This window comes from Aquarana catesbeiana, linkage group LG01, assembly GCF_042186555.1.
Source record: "Aquarana catesbeiana isolate 2022-GZ linkage group LG01, ASM4218655v1, whole genome shotgun sequence".
In the NCBI taxonomy this organism is placed as follows: Eukaryota; Metazoa; Chordata; class Amphibia; order Anura; family Ranidae; genus Aquarana; species Aquarana catesbeiana.
The window spans coordinates 245472368-245493342 of NC_133324.1; the positions used below are offsets into that span (position 1 = coordinate 245472368).

Sequence of the window (20975 nt, forward strand, 5' to 3'; positions counted from 1 at the left end):
TGTCATAATTGTTTAGTAGGTGGTGAGGTCTGGTTCCACTGCAGTAAGATTGCTTTCCTAGCATAAAACGTGGTGTAAAAGAGGAACACCTTCCTGCCCCATGTCAAATCTAAAAAGTCGCTTATGCCCAGAAGGAGAGGGATCGGACTATATGGAACTGATAGTTTCCCAATGCTATTGATTTCAGCCAGAACCTCTGTCCAGAATTTCGACACCACAGGGCAAGCCCAGGTTATATGGAAAAAATCAGCTTGTTGAGAGTTGCACCTAGGGCATACAGCTGTACGGTCAGTGTAAATTCTAGCCAGGCGAACCGGAGAATAATAGGCTCGGTGAAGGAATTTCAACTGAATAAATCTGTCTCTGGCCGATATTACCAGAGGCAGATACTGTTGGACACCCTCCTCCCAATCCTCGTCTGTCAGCTCCGGGATATCTCTCTGCCAGAGGGTAAACAGCCGGGAGATCACAGAGGTATCTAATGTAACAAACATGTTGTAAGGTAGACATCGTTTTGGTCTGGTCGGGAGATCTGAGCATTCCCTCCACCGGTGACTTTTCTATCGTGATTGCAGAGGGGAATTGGGAGCGATGGGCATGCCGTAATTGGAGATACCTGAAGAACATGTGATTCGGGAGGTCTCGGTCTTGCTTCAGTGCATTAAATGTAATCAACTGCCCCTGAGACACTATGTCTCTTAATGTTGTAACTCCATACCTAGCCCACACAACAGGATCAGGGATGGTACGGAAATGCGGCAGGCGAGGATTCCCCCAAAGTGGGGTCTCAGGGGACCATATCCCAGGACCACCCATCTGTCTGCTGATCGAGTCCCACACCCTCAGAGTCGTGGTCATAGGAAGAGTAATCCGTGGGTTAGACTTGGGGCCTCTATAAATCAAGTTTCTGAGCTCCGCATATGAACCCAGCAACGCCGCCTCTAATGAAGAGGCAGGGTTAGCCGGCTCCTCCGACAGCCACCACTTGACCGTCACTAGGACAGCCGCCCAGTAATATTTCACTAGGCACGGTAGTGCCAAGCCGCCAAGCGAGATGGGCATCTGCAGTTTACCCTTAGCTAGTGGTGATATTTAATGGCCACTTTTTTGTCTACTATATAAAGAAAAAATTGCTTAATTTTTGCCTAAAAAATAAAAACATTGGTAATTTATGGCGCTGTACCCTCTCAAATTTGTCATTGCTGGACGGTGGTTGGGTATAAACAGTGCAGCAGCCTGTGCATTGCACCCACGAGGCATTCATTGAGATGGCAATTCTCTGAAGGCTTCAATGGAAAAAATGTATTACATGCACTTTTTTTTTTTTTTTTTCTACATCCCCACTGTTGAGATTCACTTCCTACTTGCTGTGATCACTGTTGCCAGAGGGAAGCAGAGAACCTCTATCAGGATTTGAAAACCATTTTCTTTTGGGTAGATTTAATTTGACTTTCCTGTTGACAGTTCTCATCCAGAACAAAGACAGACAGCAATAAAACCGGTTCGGTTTTCTGTCTAAGACCCCTCAAAAAATAGTTTGGAGTTTAGCTTTAGGACCCATATACACAGTGTTTTGTGAAAGCACACAGAAGGCAGAGCCTGTGTACAGTATGTGAGGGTCTTTTCACACGGGGCGGACTCGATCTTACAATCCGCTTGCTCAGCAGGGAATCTGTTGATCCGTGTCCGCTCCACTTATACACAGCAGACACAACCTGCTCTCCTCTATGGTCAGATGTAAACAGACCACCTGTCCGGTTACACCTGACTGCTATCTGATCCGATATACTGGAGGGAAGGGGAGTCCCCATCCGTCTGGATTTTAGCAGATTGAATTGGATGTAGGTGGGTGTAAACAGACACATGTCCGTTTACACCCGCCGCTCCATAGAGGAGAATGGAGCTTCCGATCAGATCCACATGAAAAATAGATACGCAGACCCATTTGGAATGTTCGTGTGAAAGGGCAGAAGAAGAAAATTGTACAAGAATTTTATGAAACTGATCACTTCACACAAAAAAAAGTCTATGTAAGGTAAGTTTTTGTTGGCGAGAATGGAGGAGGGTTAGACCTTCTGCCAGGTTTGTCTTGCAGATTATTGTGGCCAGGGGAACTCTCCCTCTACTTGTCCTGGTGACCATTGTCACTGAGAAAGTGAGAAGTGTAAAGTTTTAGGCCGGGTTCACACCAGTCCGGTGCAAATTCCAGCTACATTTTTTCTGAGAAGAGAAAAAGCAGCTGTTCAGTGGTGCCCCTCCGTTCTATCTGCGGATCAGCTGGCCGGGGGGGGTAGTGAGGAGAAGGAGAGAATTCGTGCTCACAACGGAATGCGTTTGCGAATCAGATGTGTGCCCATAGAAAATAATATGCTTGTAATTCGCACCGATAAAACCCAGAAAACGCACGCGTTTTTTGGGCAATGCGCAGTGTGAATGCAACGCACATATGTGAACCAGATGCATTCAAATGAAGGTATTTTAAAATGTCCTGCAAATTGGATGCGGTGCAATCCGCATCTAATTCGCATAGGTGTAAACAGGGCCTTAGAGTCGTTACCAGAGCAAGAGGCGAGGGGAAATCTTCCAGTGGGGACTTTGGGGAGATTTTCTCTTATTTCCTGTTGTGTCCCCAGGACAGGAAGTGGAGGAAATTCTCCTCAGCTGGACACAGCAAAAAGTAATTTGACCGTTTTTAACCCTTTTCTGCCCAAAAATTAAAAATGATATTTGCTAAAGTAAAAGATGTGTTTTTTTTATTTACAGATCAGCAATCTGTGAATGCTTCATTGGAAACTTTACTGGCACTTCTGCAGGCTGAAGGAGCCAAGATAGAGGAGGAGACAGAGGTAATGCTACACTGCCAGTTTGTGCCTTGTGCTACGTATATGTATTTAAAGGAGAGTGATTGTGTTGGGATTGATTTGTGCAGGGTCAGTTGTCTCTAAATATTGTAAAGAGAACAAGTACCGACTCAGTCATGACAGCCATGGCTCACCTGTGAGCTGAGGGTTCATGTCTTGCTGACCGTTTTCACTTGGATTAACATTTACAATGTTCTTTCTTGCAATAATAAGTGGCCATTTGTGCACTTAAAGAGACAGATCCAGACTTTTTCGGTAGTTTTATTGTGTCAGTTACAAGCAGCTCCTATGGAAGACACTTCCATATTTCACTGCTGTGACTGTAAAGCATCCTTGCTGTATGCGGTGGTTAAACCTCTCTCCTTCCTAAGGCAAAGAGTGACTCCTTTTTGTGTTAATCTTGATCATAAAACAAACAACTTTCCACTGAGTTAATTTTACATCAAGGGTCTTGAATGAAAACATACAGAGGTCCAGTCAGTAAAAATGTATTTTGGCAAAGGTCCGAATCTACCCTTCATTTCATAGTCCCCTCTTCACATCCGAGTCTCCTCTATACATCCGTATCCTCAGCCCCCCTTCACAACGCCTCCCTCCCCCCCTTTACATCACACTCCATCCCCCCCCCTTTACCCTTATTTACATAACACTCCGTCCCCCTTATTTACATTACACTCTGTCCCCTTTATTTACATCACACTCTGTCCCCTTTATTTACATCACACTCTGTCCCCTTTATTTACATCACACTCTGTCCCCTTTATTTACATCACACTCTGTCCCCTTTATTTACATCACACTCTGTCCCCTTTATTTACATCACACTCTGTCCCCTTTATTTACATCACACTCTGTCCCCCTTAATTACATCACACTCTGTCCCCCTTAATTACATCACACTCTGTCCCCCTTAATTACATCACACTCTGTCCCCCTTAATTACATCACACTCTGTCCCCCTTAATTACATCACACTCTGTCCCCCTTAATTACATCACACTCTGTCCCCCTTAATTACATCACACTCTGTCCCCCTTAATTACATCACACTCTGTCCCCCTTAATTACATCACACTCTGTCCCCCTTAATTACATCACACTCTGTCCCCCTTAATTACATCACACTCTGTCCCCCCCCCTTTACATCACACTCTGTCCCTCCCCCCCCTTTATATCACACTCTGTCCCCCCCCCTTTATATCACACTCTGTCCCCCCCCCCCTTTATATCACACTCTGTCCCCCCCCCCTTTACATCACACTCTGTCCCCCCCCCCTTTACATCACACTCTGTCCCCCCCCCTTTACATCACACTCTGTCCCCCCCCCCCCTTTACATCACACTCTGTCCCCCCCCCTTTACATCACACTCTGTCCCCCCCCCTTTACATCACACTCTGTCCCCCCCCCCCTTTACATCACACTCTGTCCCCCCCCCTTTACATCACACTCTGTCCCCCCCCCTTTACATCACACTCTGTCCCCCCCCCTTTACATCACACTCTGTCCCCCCCCCTTTACATCACACTCTGTCCCCCCCCCCCCCTTTACATCACACTCTGTCCCCCCCCCCTTTACATCACACTCTGTCCCCCCCCCCCTTTACATCACACTCTGTCCCCCCCCCCCTTTACATCGCACTCTGTCCCCCCCCCCTTTACATCGCACTCTGTCCCCCCCCCCCCCTTTACATCGCACTCTGTCCCCCCCCCCCTTTACATCGCACTCTGTCCCCCCCCCCCTTTACATCGCACTCTGTCCCCCCCCCTTTACATCGCACTCTGTCCCCCCCCCCTTTACATCGCACTCTGTCCCCCCCCCCTTTACATCGCACTCCGTCCGCCCCCCCCCCTCCCCCCTTTACATCGCACTCCGTCCGTCCCCCTTTACATCGCACTCCCTCCCCCCCTCCCCCTTTACATCGCACTCCCTCTCCCCCCCCTCCCCCTTTACATCGCACTCCCTCTCCCCCCCCCTCCCCCTTTACATCGCACTCCCTCCCCCCCCCTCCCCCTTTACATCGCACTCCCCCTCCCCCTCTACATCGCACTCCCCCCCCCCCTCCCCCTTTACATCGCACTCCCTCCCCCCCTCCCCCTTTACATCGCACTCCCCCCCCCCCTCCCCCTTTACATCACACTCCCCTTTAAAGCAGCCCACGGTGTCCTCAGTTCACCTTTATGCCACAGTGCCCCTTTTCAGTGTAATCCTCCCGACTGCACTGTCCCACCATTGGCAGGATAGAGGCACTTATCAGCTGTGTGAGCTCTCCCAAGTCTACAGCCCGGCCGCCACTGTCCTCCTTACCGCAGGTGGGGGCAGGAGGAGCTGCAGATCTGGGCTGAGGGTGGGAGCTTCCCAACTTACAATGTTAACAAGCGGGTGATTACCCACTTGTTTGAAAAGACACCCTCTCTCCATCCCAATCTGCAGCACATCCTGCCCCTGGCAGTTGTGATGATGAAAGCGGCGGCTGGACCAGAGACTTAGGAGCTCTCACGGCTTATAAGTGGTGGCTGCGGCTGGACAGAACTGTCACTCTCACTCTGGGTATGGACAACGGTCTGCTATTTGGTGATTCCTGCTATAGATCATTGTATTTAAACATGAAGGCATCACCCTGTAATTGTGAGGATACATACAGGGGTTGATTTACTAAAACTGGCGAGTGCAAAATATGGTGGTGCAGCTGTGCATAGTAACTAATCGGCTTCCATGTGTGTTTTATTTTATTTATTTATTTATTTTTGGCAAAGCTTAATTGAACAAGCTGAAGTTAGAAGCGGATTGGCTGCCATGTACACATGCATTAGATTTTGCACTGTCCAGTTTTAGTAAATTAACCCCACAGTTCAGTTTTTGGCTGAGGTTCTTCATGCCCCTTTATTTATTCATTTTTGCAGTTTGGCGAACTGCTCAATGATCCCCTGCTGAACGGAGTGGACAAAGCCCACATTAAAGGGCCCTAAAAAACATTTGACTTTGCAGCACCAGGGTTCACATAATGGGCTCCAATGTGTGAATACAAGCGAGAGATGGGTGGAAGGAGCACAGGTTCATTTGTGGTCATTTGTTATAAACCTGTATGTAAGCGTAAACCAGCTAGTGCTAACGTTTCCTTTTTCTTGTACAGAACATGGCGGAAAGTTTTCTTGAAGGTGGCGTACAGCAGGATTCTTTCATCGATGAATATTTATCAAAGCGCAAATTAGCACATTTAAGACGTGTAAAAATTGAGAAACTGCAAGAAATGGTGCTAAAAGGACAGAGACTCCCGCAGGTTTCTGTACTTGCACAGCCGAAGCCCTTGGAGAATGTCCAGGCACCTCCAGCATCCTACCCATCAGGTTTCAGTACCCCACCAGCTGTTGTCCCAAGAAGAGCTGTCCCACCTCCCCCATCTGCTCAAGCTGGAATGTACCCAACTCCTTTTGCAATGGCTGCACAACAGCCTGGCCCTGGGCTCCCGTATGCAGCATCTCCAACTCCCCCCATCCCTCCAAGAGTTGGCTATCCACCTGTAGCTCAGATGCCACAGCCTGGTTACCCTAATCCATTTGCACCTCAGTATCCTCCAGCTCTTCCTCAAAGACCACATCAGCGTCTCCCTCCCAACCCTGGTTTCATTTTATAGTAATCCAGTCTCATTGCGCCTCATTTAAACATTGGTGCTCCCAGTTTCCTCAGTTCCGTGAGCTGGTAACGTATGAAACATGCACATATTGGACCATGCAGCAATCCGCAGGACAGTGGTTTCTTTTCAAAGACTAGGCACTCATGCTTTTCCCCATTCAAAAGACAGACTTTCTCACTTTTGAATTAATGCTTTATGGGGTTTGGTTTCAAAGTCTGATTTCATAGGTTTAGGTTGTGAAGCAGATGTACAAACGGAGTGACACAATTGCTGCACCACTGTGTTGCTTTATTTTTTTTGTTATCAATGCTGAAGTTATACATGTGAATGCTGCATTGGAATGAATAGTTCTGTTGTGCTGCAGCCATTGGTAATGTTAATCAGCTGGCAGTGCATGAGATTAGATGGCAACAAAAAAAAATGCACTGGTCCATTGCCAAACTCCTCAGGTTTCCAGCGACCTCCTGTCACGAGGTTCCAGCAGAGTGCTGAACAATGAGGATTGCACTGCATGTCTTATACCTGTGATTCTCAGTGTCTTGTACCGTAACCACCCTAACGTTAGGACATTAACAGGATTATTCAGGGATTAGAATGTTACTAAAATCTGTTATGTGCAGACTAAATGCAAATTGAGCGGATGAACTTTTTTTTTTTCCTGTGACAGCAATGCATTTTTATGGACTTATGCACGTGGCTTTGATGTGCCTTAGACTAACTGCTTACTCCTGGACTATGAAGAAAAAGACTGCAGGTTTTTTTTTTTGCCCTTTGCTTAGCTTTGATTGCCAGTAAGGGCTTTTTTCTGTTGTAAATTAGCATCTTTTGCTATATTGCAACCTCCAGAAGTGTAAAATAGAATTGGGTTTATTTAGTAACTTTCAAAATCTGCCATTTTATTTATGCAACTGTCATAAAGTTTGGCCTTTTCCTTAAAGCTGGCCAATCTTAATATGTAGTTAATGTTGGCATTTTATTTCTTTTGCTTTCCAGTGGCAGCACACTAGGATTAAGTGCCACATTTAAATAGTTTTAAGTAGGGTAAAGCCATATATTAACAGACTGGACTTTAAAATTGGTTGTGGCAAAAGTGAGCTTTGCGATCAGATGTTTTTGTTTTTCAGTGCACTACAGATGCAGCATAGCCTTCTGTAAAACTGTGCCCACCATAGCTCAATTCCAGGTGGTTTAAAAAAAAAAAAGCTTTTTATACCAGCTTCTATCATTGGGTTTCTTTTCTTGCATTGTAGGTTTATTTCACACCAAATCATGTTCATTTCCAACATGTTTCTTTCAAAACATTTGTACAATAGTATTCATGTTTATAATAATCCCTGGATAAGAGACCGAATGTGAGCAGAATTAAAGGATAAATTCACCTTTTGAAACTGGGTGCAACATGTAACTGTTGATCACAGGTACAATGCTTTGCAGGCTTCTATTAATTTTTTTTTTAATAAATGCACTTTTTTTTCCCCCTACAAAAAGATGTGCATTTATTTTATTTATTTATTTTTTTTTACAAAGATGAATTTATCCTTTTAAACAAATGCTTATTGAGCTCACACTTACGATGGGAAGACTGCTGTAATAACTTGGTCATCCAAAGTTTCCCTGAAGCCTCCAGAACCCTTCTAATAGCTAGAGACATAGCCTAGCTATTTTTCATTGAAATGTTTTGGCATTACGCGTGGCACATCAGTTATACCACATATGCACTACCTACCTTAAAACCAAAAAAGGGTTGTGGTGTCCACTATAGAGGAGACTTCAAGAGCATGTTTTAGTACTAGAGACTCCAATTACTCCATGCAGACACTACTATAGGACATGTTTATAATGTAAAGATTCTGTAAAGGTTTACTTGTTGTCATAACTAATACGGTTGTTAATTTACCTTGATATTTTCAATAAATTACAAATTTTGGACATGGATGTTCTTTTATATGTATATCTCAAGTAGCTTGGGGGATGGGAAATCACTTTGAGCGCCGATATAATTGACAGTTCTGAGATTCTTAAATTGATATTTAGGAAACATACCCTTTTATTGTCCAGGGTCACAAACGCCATCTGTGATCATTTCCAAGCTTATTATTAGCATCAATCCAGTCATACAGTTTATAAAAATGATGCCTTTTGCAGATATTGTAAGCTGTAGCGAGCAGTGCCCTCTGATTCCTCTTGTACCAAATTGTAATGTCTGCCTTCATTTTGTTAAGCGCTGTGCAAACTGTTGGTGCTATGTAAACCCTGTATAATATTATTACAGCATAGAATTTTATGGTTTATTTTCAGAAAGCATTTTTTTTCTCTTAAGGAACAGCACTTTTTTTTTAATACACGTTTCCGTTGAATCTCATGTTCATTCTCAATTCTATGGGAATTTTATCTTGTGTGGCTAGACAATTTTTGCAATTTTCTTTTCTTCACTTAGGCCCCTTTCACACTGGGGCGGTTTGCAGGCGGTATTGCGCTAAAAATAGCACCTGCAAACCGCCCCTAAACAGCCTCCGCTGTTTGTTCAGTGTGAAAGCCCGAGGGCTTTCACACTGAAGCGGTGCGCTGGCAGGACGGTAAAAAAAGTCCTGCCAACCGCTTCTTTGGAGCGGTGTATTCACCGCTCCTGCCCATTGAAATCAATGGGACAGCGCGGCTATACCACAGTAATACCGCGGCTTTAGCCTCGCTGTACGAGCGGATTTAACCCTTTTTTGGCCGCCAGCGGGGGTTAAAACCGCACCGCTAGCGGCCGAATACAGCCGCAAAAACGACGGTAAAACAGCGCTAAAAATAGCGCTGTTTTACTGCCGACGCCCCCACCGCCCCAGTGTGAAAGGGGCCTTACAGCTTTCAGGATTTGTAGACAGATGGAGGACAGCTGCAGAGAGCACACAAGGCTGGGAGGAGTGTATATACCCTCCTGCAGTGCCAGAGAGTCTTTCTACAGTGCCAAGACAACAAGGATCAGGGAAGAGAAGTGGACAATCATATTTGTTATAAATGGCTGCAATCTGCATTTTGTCTGCTGCTGATCAGCAATTCACTGTTCAGCAGGAAATGTCGTTTTGTTTGCTGTATACCTCACTATCTTTCTCCTTGTTTGGGAGGTATTCTATTTTGACTGTCAGAACAGGAGGTGAGAACATCTCCCCAATAGGACCCCGACAACAATAAAATCTTGAGGGATTGTAAACTTTCTGTACTCTTGCTGGCTTTGTCTTTCTTTTTACCATAGCAAGATTATACAGCTTGCTTGGTACTTCTCTTAATGCGTTTTCATAAAAAAAAAAAAAGTAAAAGTCTATTACAGTTGTGATAAAATCATAACAATCCATCCGGATCCATGATATTTCATCCCCTTTTAAGCTCGGACATCTCCATTCGAGGTGCGCATCTTCACTGGTTTCACGATTATCTTGTCAACGATTTGATTCCACTCCACGATGCATCACAAATACTGCCCATGGTTTTCAATCAAAAAATTTGAGAAATGCCCAATAAGCCAATCATCACTGGAAGCCCCAGTGCAAAGGATCATTTTTAAATTTCCCAGAGGTCAGCTATAAGAATATATAATGGATGTATGAGTGGATTTTATTTAGTGTGTAATGATTTATTTATTGATTGATTTATTTATTTTTTTCACACACATCATGGTTCCTTCTTTTGGCTAAATTAAGCTTGTAGGCAGAACATACGAGGACCTTTACACTGTTTATTCTGCACACACCCTCGTTAATTAAGGTTAGGTTATTACTGACATTTTACCACGTTTGATCTAACACAAGGTTATTAAAAACAACAAAAGAGAAGGGATATATCCATGTGTTATGTATTCCAGTCCATTGTAATTTTTTTTTAATTATGCATTCTATTCAGTACACAATGCAGGTGCATGGCCAGCTTCCTCTGTGTGTCTGCAGACCCAGGCTGGGTTTACACATCTGCGGCTGTAGGTTTGGGTCTGATGTGTTCCTGTATACTAGTTCAGGTCTGAATTTTAGCCTGAAGTCGCACCTGAACCAGCCCCAAAATCACACTGAACCCTTTTTCAATCCAGATAGCAACAGCTGCCCTGGACATGTGTGAACCAGCTCCATTGAGAGCTGGTCACACTTACCTATCATGTGAATTAGATGCAGAGAAATCTGCATCCAATTCATATGTAATCCTAGCCTTATCCAGACATGAGGAATGACACCAGGATAACTGAAATTGATTGGGGAACACAGCAGCTAGATCTTCTTACAATTCCCAGCTCTGTCCCTCCTGACCTCCATTTATTCAGTTATTTTTCTGGAAAAAAAAAAAAAAAATGCTAAACAGTCCAGATAGAATGACCCATGGCTGTAACAGCATACTGGGGAACCAGATTGCAACTCCAGTGCACACATCACTTTTCTCCTGAAAGAGCCCTGCCAGTGTACTCTACTTAAAGCAGTTAAAATTACCGTACTCCAATCCACCGTCAATGTAGCTGTATACCTTTATTTTATAGTGGCGCTCACGTGACTAGCTGCCGCTCTCCTGATCTGATAACTACAGCGGCTGAGCATCCCCTGCTGGCATTAGCCAGGAGGAGAGTGGCGGGCAGTCATGTGAGCGCCACTATGAAATAAGGTAAAGGCATGTACAGTGGGGCACAAAGCACCTGTGTCTTATTCAATACACTGTCTTGCATTAAGTAGAGTACGCTGGGGGAATGTCATTGACCAATCGCACAGAGAAACGCCACCAAAAAACAATGTGTCTCCTTGACCTGGTGATCATTGTTTGCACGCCAAGGCAGCATTTCTCTGCATGTTTTAAAGTTTTTTGGTGTAAGTGTAATATCTTTGGATTTTATGAATAAACCTTGCAGTGTATACATTCTTTTTTCCTTCATTGCTATACATCTTTATGGGTGCCTGATCACTGAGTAAGATGGGAAGGAGCCAGTATGTTCATATGTTTTAATCATACCGGTGGAAGATGGGAATTATCCCTATGTAGTGTCCATACAATCCAGCTATCACTGACGGGAGATGCTGATCTGGAGATACTAACAGGCGTATTTACTGCCTTCTTTTCTACTGGATTGGGAATACATTACCAAACATGTCCACTGCAGGTTTCTTGCTTTGATGCTAAATTAACACAAAAATACACATTTATAACTGCCAAATTTTGTTGATCCATTTTTATTACCTTAAAGGGGTTGTAAAGTCTCAAGGTTTTTCACCTGAATGCATTCAGGTGAAAAACCACCTGTGCTGCAGCTCCTTTTTCTTACCTGAACCAGTTTGTGCAAGCAACAAGCACGAGCCCAGCTGCTGTCTCTGTCCTCATTAGATAAATTGATAGCAGCAGAAGCTATTGGCTCCTGCTACTGTCAATCAAATCCAGTGACATGGGGGCAGGGCATAGTCCTGCCGTCTGTGTCAATGGGTGCAGCAGCAGGACTCGTGAGCATGCTCGCACAGGTGCCCCCATAGAAAGCTGCTCCCCGTGGGGGGCACCCGATGAAGAGGATGGGCCAGAAAGGGTTGCTCTGTGCAAAATCTTAGCACAGAGGAGGCAAGTATAACATGTTTTTGTCGTTTAAAAAAAAAAAAAAAAAAAAACACAACCTTTACAATCACTTTTAAGATGTATATACCTTTGCAGCTCGGAATTACAAATTTAATTCCTGATTTGTTCTTACCACATCCAGGGTCTCCTCCCTGGATAAAAGGTGATCAGGGTCACCTCATTCATCATAATGTAAAAAATAACTGGAGCATCACTTGTAATTTCACACAAAGCGCAAGAGGCACTTTATATGCACCAAAAACAAGGACCACTTAAAGCTATTCACATAATTTTATTGCTTTTTTTTTTTTTTAACATTTACAAAGATACAAAACCCAAGATATATGCAACATAGAACAAAGCTGATGTATGAAAACTAAAATGATAAATCTATGTCCTGGTGGGCAATTAAAAAGGCAATACTTCAACAAAAGACCAAAATACATTCTGCTCTGTGTCTGTATACCTAAAAAGTAAAAAGAACTTGTCTGGTGAGATTGCTAGCCATGAAGTTGTGCCCTTGTGCGATTCTCTATGTAGCATAAAAAGGTATATAAAAAGATCACGTGCATTGAAATCTTAGAGAATGAAGTCACTGTCTCTCGGATAAAAGTAGAAACAAGTGTACCCAGTTCAGAATAGAAAATGTCTAGGTAAATAAATAAAATGTGAGTATTACACTCTCCTGTTTTGAAAGCTGCACAAAGAAAAGATTACAAAAAAAAAAAAAAGGCAAGACAGAACATTATAGATCAAATGTGTCATACTAGAAATATTTTATCCTTACAGTTACAGCCATCAGCAGTGATTGCAATGCATTCTAGAAGCAGTGGAAGACTAGGAACTGGAAAACTTAATTGTTGGTGGAGCTGCCAACCACTGGTGGTATTGCATTGTTCTCTCCATCTCCCTCCACCACTCATAATGCAAAATAAAAACAATTAAAAGATAGATTTTTTTTATTTAATGTATATACACAATCATTTGAATTTAAACATCTACACATAACAGTAGTCTCTATTTTGTAACTTTACAGCTCACATTTGGATTATTTGTTGATTCACAACAGAGGTTGTGGTGGAATAGGTCTTTGCGTATACCCCATCCCATTGCCAGCTCTTGGAATTCCCAATTTGTCACATAGTCCTGCACCTTCCTTTCTACAGGCTGATGTCACTGCACAACAAATGGCTGGGCCAACCTTGACACATTAAACGGAAATTGATGGCTTACGCTGCTGTCCTAAAGCTGACCAATCACCAGGTATTTTTCCTAAATTTGACCTGCTAGATAAGCAAAACTTAACATTAATTATGTAGTCTAAGGGCAACCCTATCGGATATAAACTGAACATATTGTTTAGGAAGGCCTTGTGTTACCCAGTTATTGGTTAAAAATTGCTACTCTAACATATCAGAACCAAGGACGCTCTAGCTGGTGTAAGGGCAGCTTATAAAGAGAAACAATCACAGCTAGGCTTAAAAGAGAATCTGAATATTCAGTCTTTAGCTATTATAATAGCATAGAAATGGTCATGAAGGATTTATATTTGCCTTCTTATTTACACTTTACCTCTGATAATTCTGCTTCAGAGCCTGAGGTGCAAGGTCACATTAAGTCTGGCTGTGGGCTTACTGTCAGCTGCATGACCGAACACACAGGATACCGGAGCTTGGAAACAATAATGGAGATCAGTTAGCCGAGAGACAAGAACTGACAAACTTTTGACTCCCTGATGTAAGCTGAAAAGAGGGACTCTGACAACTAAGGATAAGGTAAATAAGGGGGCAAGTACTGTATAATTCTTGCACAATGATAATAATTTAAGGCTGTGTCTAAATTTTCTCTTAAGCCCAATCTTGACTGGCTCTCTAAGAACATGTAACACACTACAATAAAATAAAACCAAATAAAACATCTGCTCTTCTTTCTAATATAAATAAGCAGCTGAGTGGGGAAAAAGCAAACCCAACCACCACCCAGAGCAACTATCTGTATAGAACACAGATGTAATGGCTAGAAAGTGCCAGCAGTACAGTATTTCCTGCACATTCCAGGGATCATGTGATGATGTTCACACTGCATGGTGAGCAGAAAATGCACATCTTTTCTCCGCACAGTACTCAGTAACAGGCTAGAAGTTTATGAGGTTTGCTTGATAGACACCATCATCTTTATCAATCTAGAAAAAAAAAAAGCAAAAATCAAGATCACATGTGACATGTTTGTTTCATCCCCATCCCTACAGTCACAGCCAGAAAAGCAGTTTAAAGCACAATAGAATGTCTTTTTCGTCTAATCCAGCTATGGGCCGAGTGATTTGCTACATGGATTTCACAAAACAAAATAAACAGAACCTATTCCAAACTTTGTAACTAGTGTCTACATACACAGACAGTACTGTGCAAAAGTTTTAGGCAGGCATGAAGAAATGCTGTAAAGTAAAAATGCTTTGGCTTTAAACCAGCATCAATTCTTTTACTCATCAATCATGCCATACTATCAGGGAGGTGTGGGATTGGCCCCAAATTTATTCTGCAGCAGAACAATGACCCCAAACATACAGCCAATGTCATTAAAGTGACATTAAAAACCACAAACGTGTTATACTTATCTGCTCTGTGTTATGGTTTTACACAGAGCAGCCTTGAACCTGCTCTTCTCGGGTCCCTGCTGGCACTCTGGGCTGCTCCTCTACGTCCAGTGCCCCCAATAACAATCCGCTTGCTCATGGGGCACTGGTGTGTGCTTACTCTTGAGCCCCGCTTTGTGTGTCCATAAGACACACAGCGTCGTGGCTCGGCCTCGCCCCCAGCTCTCCCCTCATTGGCTCAGCCAATGGCTCCCACTGCTGTCTCCGCCAATAAGGAATGAGAAACCCAGGAGAAGCTCATCTCTCATGCACATTGCTGGATCCAGAGGGAGCTCAGCTGAGTATTGAGGGCGGGGCGAATGCACACAGAAGGGTTTTTTTTTTTTTTTTTTGACCTTCATGCATAGAATGCATGAAGGTCAAAAAAAACCTTGAGCCTTCAAAACCACTTTAGGAACTATCTTCAGTGTAAAGAACAGGAAGGAGTCCTGGAAGTGATGGTTTCGCCCACACACAGCCCTGCTCTCAACATGGAGTCTGTCTCGGATTACACTAAAAGACAGAAGGATTTGAGGCAGCCTACATCCACAGAAGATCTGTGGTTAGTTCTCCATGTCTGGAACATCCTACCTGCCGAGTGCCTTCAAAAACTGTGTGCAAGTGTACCTAGAAGAACCAATGCCGTTTTTAAGGCAAAGGGTGGTCACACCAAATATTGATTTGAATTTCTCTTTTTTTCCCATTTACTTTTTATTTTGTTAATTACTAAAAAAATAAACAACACACACATATTTTTGAAAGCATTCTTAATACCTGCCTAAAGCTTCCCTACTATAGTGGAACCTTGAATTGCGAGTAACGCAGTTTACGAGCGTGTCGCAATACAAGCTATTTTTTTTTTTAAATGCTGACTTGTTTTGCGAGCGTTCTCACAAGACTAGCAGGATTCAAGCCGCTGGGGGTGCAGTACCGCATTTGGCCAGAGGTTCGGGGGCGCCGGTGAAGCTCTGAGACGCTCGGAAACACTCCGTTCCCCAGTTTCTCTGAGTGGTCTCCGATCGTCTCCGGCGCCCCTGCTACCCTGGCCACATGCAATACTGCATAGACCAGCAGTGGCTGTGAAACGGATTATCTGAGTCTCCATTATGTCCCATGGGGAAACTCGCTTTGATATACGAGTGCTCTGGGTTACAAGCATTCTTCTGGAACGAATTATGCTCGTAATCCAAGGTATTACTGTAAAAAAATATATATTTATATTTTTGCATATCTATGTACTTCTTTTTTTGGAATCACAACAATCCAAAACATACTGAAGTCGTTCTGCAAAACACTGCAAAAAGGCTAGAATTAAAAACAATTAGCCATTACTGCTTTATATAGGGAAAATATCTGCCATAAAATGTGCATGTAATAGTGAAGGGGAGTTTCAGATGCAACGGCAACACAGTGACAGTGAGAGTAACACTTCAGAAATACAGCCTACTATTGTGGTACACCATACCTTGTAATCTCCCTTGGGCGGAATGTTGGGTTTTTGCGGCAGTTGAGGCTTCTTCAGAATTCCAGGTTTCTGCATTGGTTTTACTGCTTCATCTGTTTCATCATACACTCCTGCCAGGGCATAGTGCTTCCTCCTCAACTCCCCAAGTCGTATCCTTTCATTCTGCAGCATGTTTTCCAACTCAAGGACTTTAACCTGGAGTAAGATTAAAAACACAGTATTTAAACGTCAAAAGCTGTTCTTAATTTGTGAAAAGCTAAAATGGTCCCCACATAGGCCAATTTAGGTACTGTACTTTGTAGCACCAAATGCACAGTGACCCCAACAACTAGCTGGTCATACAATGCTGGATCTATAGGTGTGTAGGACAGTATGGAAAGGAACACAAGGCAAAACAATGGACTATCTGAAACATCCTTCTTTCGTTGTTACATGAAATAAAAAAAAAAAAAATAATAACAATACCATTTACACTACACTGTGTAGAAAAATATTCCATCCTGAAGCATCTGGAAGTTTTAAATTAGATTTTCATTTTTACAATGTCAGGTTACGCAGATAAAATTTGATAAAAGCCTGGCCAGTCTTTCACAGAAAAGATAACAAAGACAAACAGTTATGTTTTACCTGGGTTTCCATTTCTTCTTTCTTTAGCTTAATTAGAGACATTCCAGAGAAGTCCATGGTATCTGCAGGAAACATGTTATTACTCAGATTTTAATTGCTGGAAGCACCTTATTAGTCACTCTCTAGTAAACAAACCTTTATCTTCAATCTGTTCTCGGCCTGACTTTGTAGAGGCCATTACATTGGCTGCCATATCATTCACGTGGCGGGAGCACTGCTGCAGTTTAGACAGGTTCTTGCTGTTGCTATCTGCCTTCACCTATAGTGATACAATACATACAAAGCTTTAAAAACAATTGTAAGGAATTTGTGCTGAATCATTCCAGATAACACAGGGCGATTTAGGTTTAATCAAAAATACTTCACCTAGCCTGTAAGTTATTACTGTAATACCGCAGAATTTTGACTTATATGCAAGTCTATATCTTGGAGTACAGTACAGGACACAGACTTTATATTCAAAGACCTTGGGTTATAGGCTGGTACCTCCAGGTTATTGGACACTGGCAAAGCTTTTGAGGATACACCCCCTATAACCCTTCCCCATTCAATGAGTCCTCATTTTTTTTTGTACAAGCAATGAAGAGTAACACAAGAACAGATGGGAGGCTGGCTGTGTCCTGTACTGATAAGAAATTAACAAGCAAGTCAGAATTCTTTTTATCTTAATTGTACAGTACAGGACGCAGGCTTGATATTCATAGACCTTGGGTTATAGGCTGGTACCTTCAGGTGACTGGACAATGGCAACGTTTTTAAACGCCCCCTGGGCATCCCCCTACACCATTCCACAAGTCCTCAGTTTTTAAGTAAGCAATGCAGAGTAACACAGGAATGGAAGGGAGGGTGGCCAGTGTCCTGTACTCCAAGATTTGGAATGTACAGGCAAGTGAAAAAGAGGAACTTTGATTTACCAGTGAATTCCATATCTTGCAGTAAAGTACAGGACATGGGCAAAGTATTTATAAACCCTGTGATATAAGCTTGCAAAGCTTATAAGGGCACACCCCTTGGAAACCTCTTCTATAACCCAACCCACTTTGTGAGCCCTCAGTTTTGTAGCAAATATTGCAGAGTAACCAAGGAATGGAAAGGTGGGTGGCCTGTGTCCTGTACTGTACTCCAAAATATGGAATTTACAGGCAAGTCAAAATTGTGAAGTATGGGGGAACAACTCCTTACAAGAGAACCACCAACTCAGACACAACTGACAGACGCGATAGCAACCAAAAAGGCCACTTTGTGGGGGAGGTAATTTAGGGGATATCCCTGATGGGTTCAAAGGATGGTTTCTGTAGGGTGAAAGACAACCAAGTTGAGTCCCCAAGGTAGAACAGGTGCAAGGGGGGCTCGATGCGAGACACATTTTGAATATAGGTTTTTACAAGGATGCGCAAAAGCAGAGGTCTTACAAAAGAAATGGAAAAGGTCAAGACCTGTGCTTTCAGAGTGCACAAGGCCAAGTCCTGGTCAATACCGGATTGTAGAAAGGCCAGAATGTGAGGCACAAGAATAATTTCTGGGCTTAAATTGCCTGTGTTTATAGCACGCAAAGAAGGATTTGCAGGTAAGAGAGTAGATCTTTCTGTTGAGTGCCTTTTTTTTGCTTTCAGCAAGGTAGAAATAAACTCAGATTTCCTCTATCTCAGACCTGGCTTCAATACCTATGCCGCTAAAGCCAGAGACCGAGAAGCATAATGAATAGTGGGACAAAAAGACAGCAGATCTGGCCTGCTGGGATGAGACTGGAAGTTGTCTGCTAAAAGTCTGAGTAGGTCCATGTACCAGGATGTTCTGGACCAGTTTGGTGCATTCAGAATCACCTTCTTCCTCTCTTGCTCTACTTTTTGAGGGAGTAGAACTTGCATTGAGGGAAAGGCAAAGATTAGTCTGAACTGAGACCAGGGAATTTTCAAGACATTCAAAGCAAATGCCAGAAGATCCTTGGCCCTAGGCCACCAACAGGGGTAAAATTGTTATTTTCAAATCTGGAGGCTAGGATATCTACATCCAGAGTTCCACAGTTCTGACATACCTGAATGAAGATATCTGGGTGAAGGACCCAATCACCTTTATCCAGATAGTGGCTGAAGTCCGCTTTCCACTTCTGGGATGTGGACCGCAGATATCACAGGACAGCGAGTTTCTGTCCTTGAGATTATCTGGCTTGCTTCCTTCAAGGCTGCATGTACTCTGGTGCCCCCTTGATGTTTGATTAGTGCCACAGCCTTTGCATTGTCGGACACCTTGATTGGGTGTCCTTGCAGAACCAGGTCCAGTGTTGCAGAGCCATTTGTATTGCTCTGAGCTCTAGGATGTTGGTGGGAAGCTTGGCTTCCACAAGTGACCATGTTCCCTGGATCATGAGGGACTGAAACAGACCTCTCGAGTCTGAAAGACTAGCAAGACCTCCTGCTTGTCCCAGGTTAACAAGTTGTTGTGTTAGAGAAGTCTCAAATGAAATAGGGTGAATAGTACAGCCTCTGAGGTGGCTACCATAAGGCCTAGAACTTTCATGGAGCAAGTTATTTTAGGATGTCTCTTTGATCTCAATCTTGAGCGTGGGCACTGAGAGAATTTGCTTTTTTGGAAAGAAAAACTTTGCTTGGGAGGTGTTCAGAACCAGCCTCAAATATTCCAGGAAAAGTGAAGGCTGTAGAGCAGTCCCACGCCAAAACAAACTGATTAGAGCTCGCAGCCATCGGCTGCCAGCGCAATTTCAGCTGCTGGTTTTCCAGCATGCCAATTCTCAGAACTGGCTTCTGTCGGACAGACAACTGTACACGCGTACTGAATGTTGGCCAGTTTCTGCTGAACTGGCCGATATTTGGATCTTGTGTACACAGATTTATTGTTAAGAGTATTTTATGTGTGACCCAAGATAATTCCTCTTCTTCCAATGCAGCCCAGGAAGATAAATAATTGGACACCACTGGCTTGTCTTACCTTTGATGCAGCCACCAGTTGTGCTGTACTGGCAGCAATTTCATGGGATCCAACAATAAGTTCTTCAAATTTGCCTTTATGAAGAACAACATTGTCTGCGGATTCCCTAAAAAAAAAAAAAAAAAAAAAAATCACATTAGTTGATTGTCACCTAACCCAGTGTATCCCCTATAGTATTCGAAGACAGAAATGAAGTGTTATTAATGTCGTAGATTATTACACTAGCTGCGTGGCTCCCCATCCCACAGCCTTTGATGCAGATATTAGTCCTTCCGTCCAGCGCGAGTTCTTGGCATAAAATTCCTGTGTTGTTGCTGCTCCCTGAACAATAGATATGAAAGGGACAGTAAGCTCTTGGAAATAAAGTCAGCATGGTCTCAAATGAGACCTCTCAATATTTTTCTCATACTTCTGTGCACATACGGTAGTTCATCAATACTTGATAAAACATAAAACTACAAACTCAAATCTATATATAGGATTAGCTTCAAAACAACAATGTCCCAATATTACAGATTAGATACTAGACACACTGTAATCCCCCACACATCAATTACAATGTAATCTGTAGCTTTATTCTAGTTACACACTGTATACTGTATGTATCAGTTGTATTTATACATCACTATTTTGAAAATTACTTAACCACTTAAGGACCAGCCTCATTTTGGATTTTAGGTGTTTACAGGTTTAAAACAGGTATTTTTTGCTAGAAAATTACTTAGAACCCCCAAACATTATATATGGTTTTTCTTTAACACCCTAGAGAATAAAATGGCGGTTGTTGCAATACTTTTTTTTTGCACCGTATTTGCGCAGCGGTAGCGCACTTTTTTGGAAAAAATTCACTTTTTTGAATAAAAAAATAATACAACAGTAAAGTTAGCCCAATTTTTTTTTTATATTGTGAAATATAATGTTACGCCAAGTAAATTCATACCCAACATGTCACGCTTGAAAATTGCGCCCGTTCGTGGAATGGCGTCAAACTTTTACCCTCAAAAATCTCCATAGGCGACGTTTAAAAAAATCTACAGGTTGCATATTTTGCAGTACAGAGGAGGTCTAGAGCTAGAATTATTGCTCTTGCTCTACCGGTCGCGGCGATACCTCACATGTGTTGTTTGACCACCATTTTCATATGCGCACACTACTCGCGTATGCGTTTGCTTCTGCGCGCGAGCTCGTCGGGATGGGGGGGGGTTTACATTTTTTTTTTATTTTTATTATTTATTTTACAATATTTTATTTATTTTTA

General features: G+C 42.9%; 2 protein-coding genes across 3 annotated transcripts in view; one reads left to right on the top strand and one right to left on the bottom strand.

Annotated features, from left to right (window-relative positions):
• The window catches only part of VPS37B (VPS37B subunit of ESCRT-I), a 48750-nt gene extending 40327 nt beyond the window's left edge, over positions 1-8423 (top strand). Inside the window, exons 3-4 of the mRNA XM_073627475.1 lie at positions 2764-2846; positions 5994-8423. Coding sequence (XP_073483576.1) covers positions 2764-2846; positions 5994-6494 — 584 coding nt within the window. The 3' untranslated portion in view covers positions 6495-8423. The remainder of the gene's footprint in view (positions 1-2763; positions 2847-5993) is intronic.
• Positions 8424-12319: 3896 nt separating this feature from the next.
• The window catches only part of HIP1R (huntingtin interacting protein 1 related), a 244671-nt gene continuing 236015 nt past the window's right edge, over positions 12320-20975 (bottom strand). For both annotated transcript variants that reach the window (XM_073627456.1, XM_073627465.1), the window contains 6 exons: positions 19938-20038; positions 19718-19823; positions 16907-17030; positions 16772-16833; positions 16145-16339; positions 12320-14229 (listed from right to left, as the gene is read on the bottom strand). In XM_073627456.1, the coding sequence (XP_073483557.1) occupies positions 14182-14229; positions 16145-16339; positions 16772-16833; positions 16907-17030; positions 19718-19823; positions 19938-20038 (636 nt within the window). In that variant the 3' untranslated portion in view covers positions 12320-14181. The remainder of the gene's footprint in view (positions 14230-16144; positions 16340-16771; positions 16834-16906; positions 17031-19717; positions 19824-19937; positions 20039-20975) is intronic.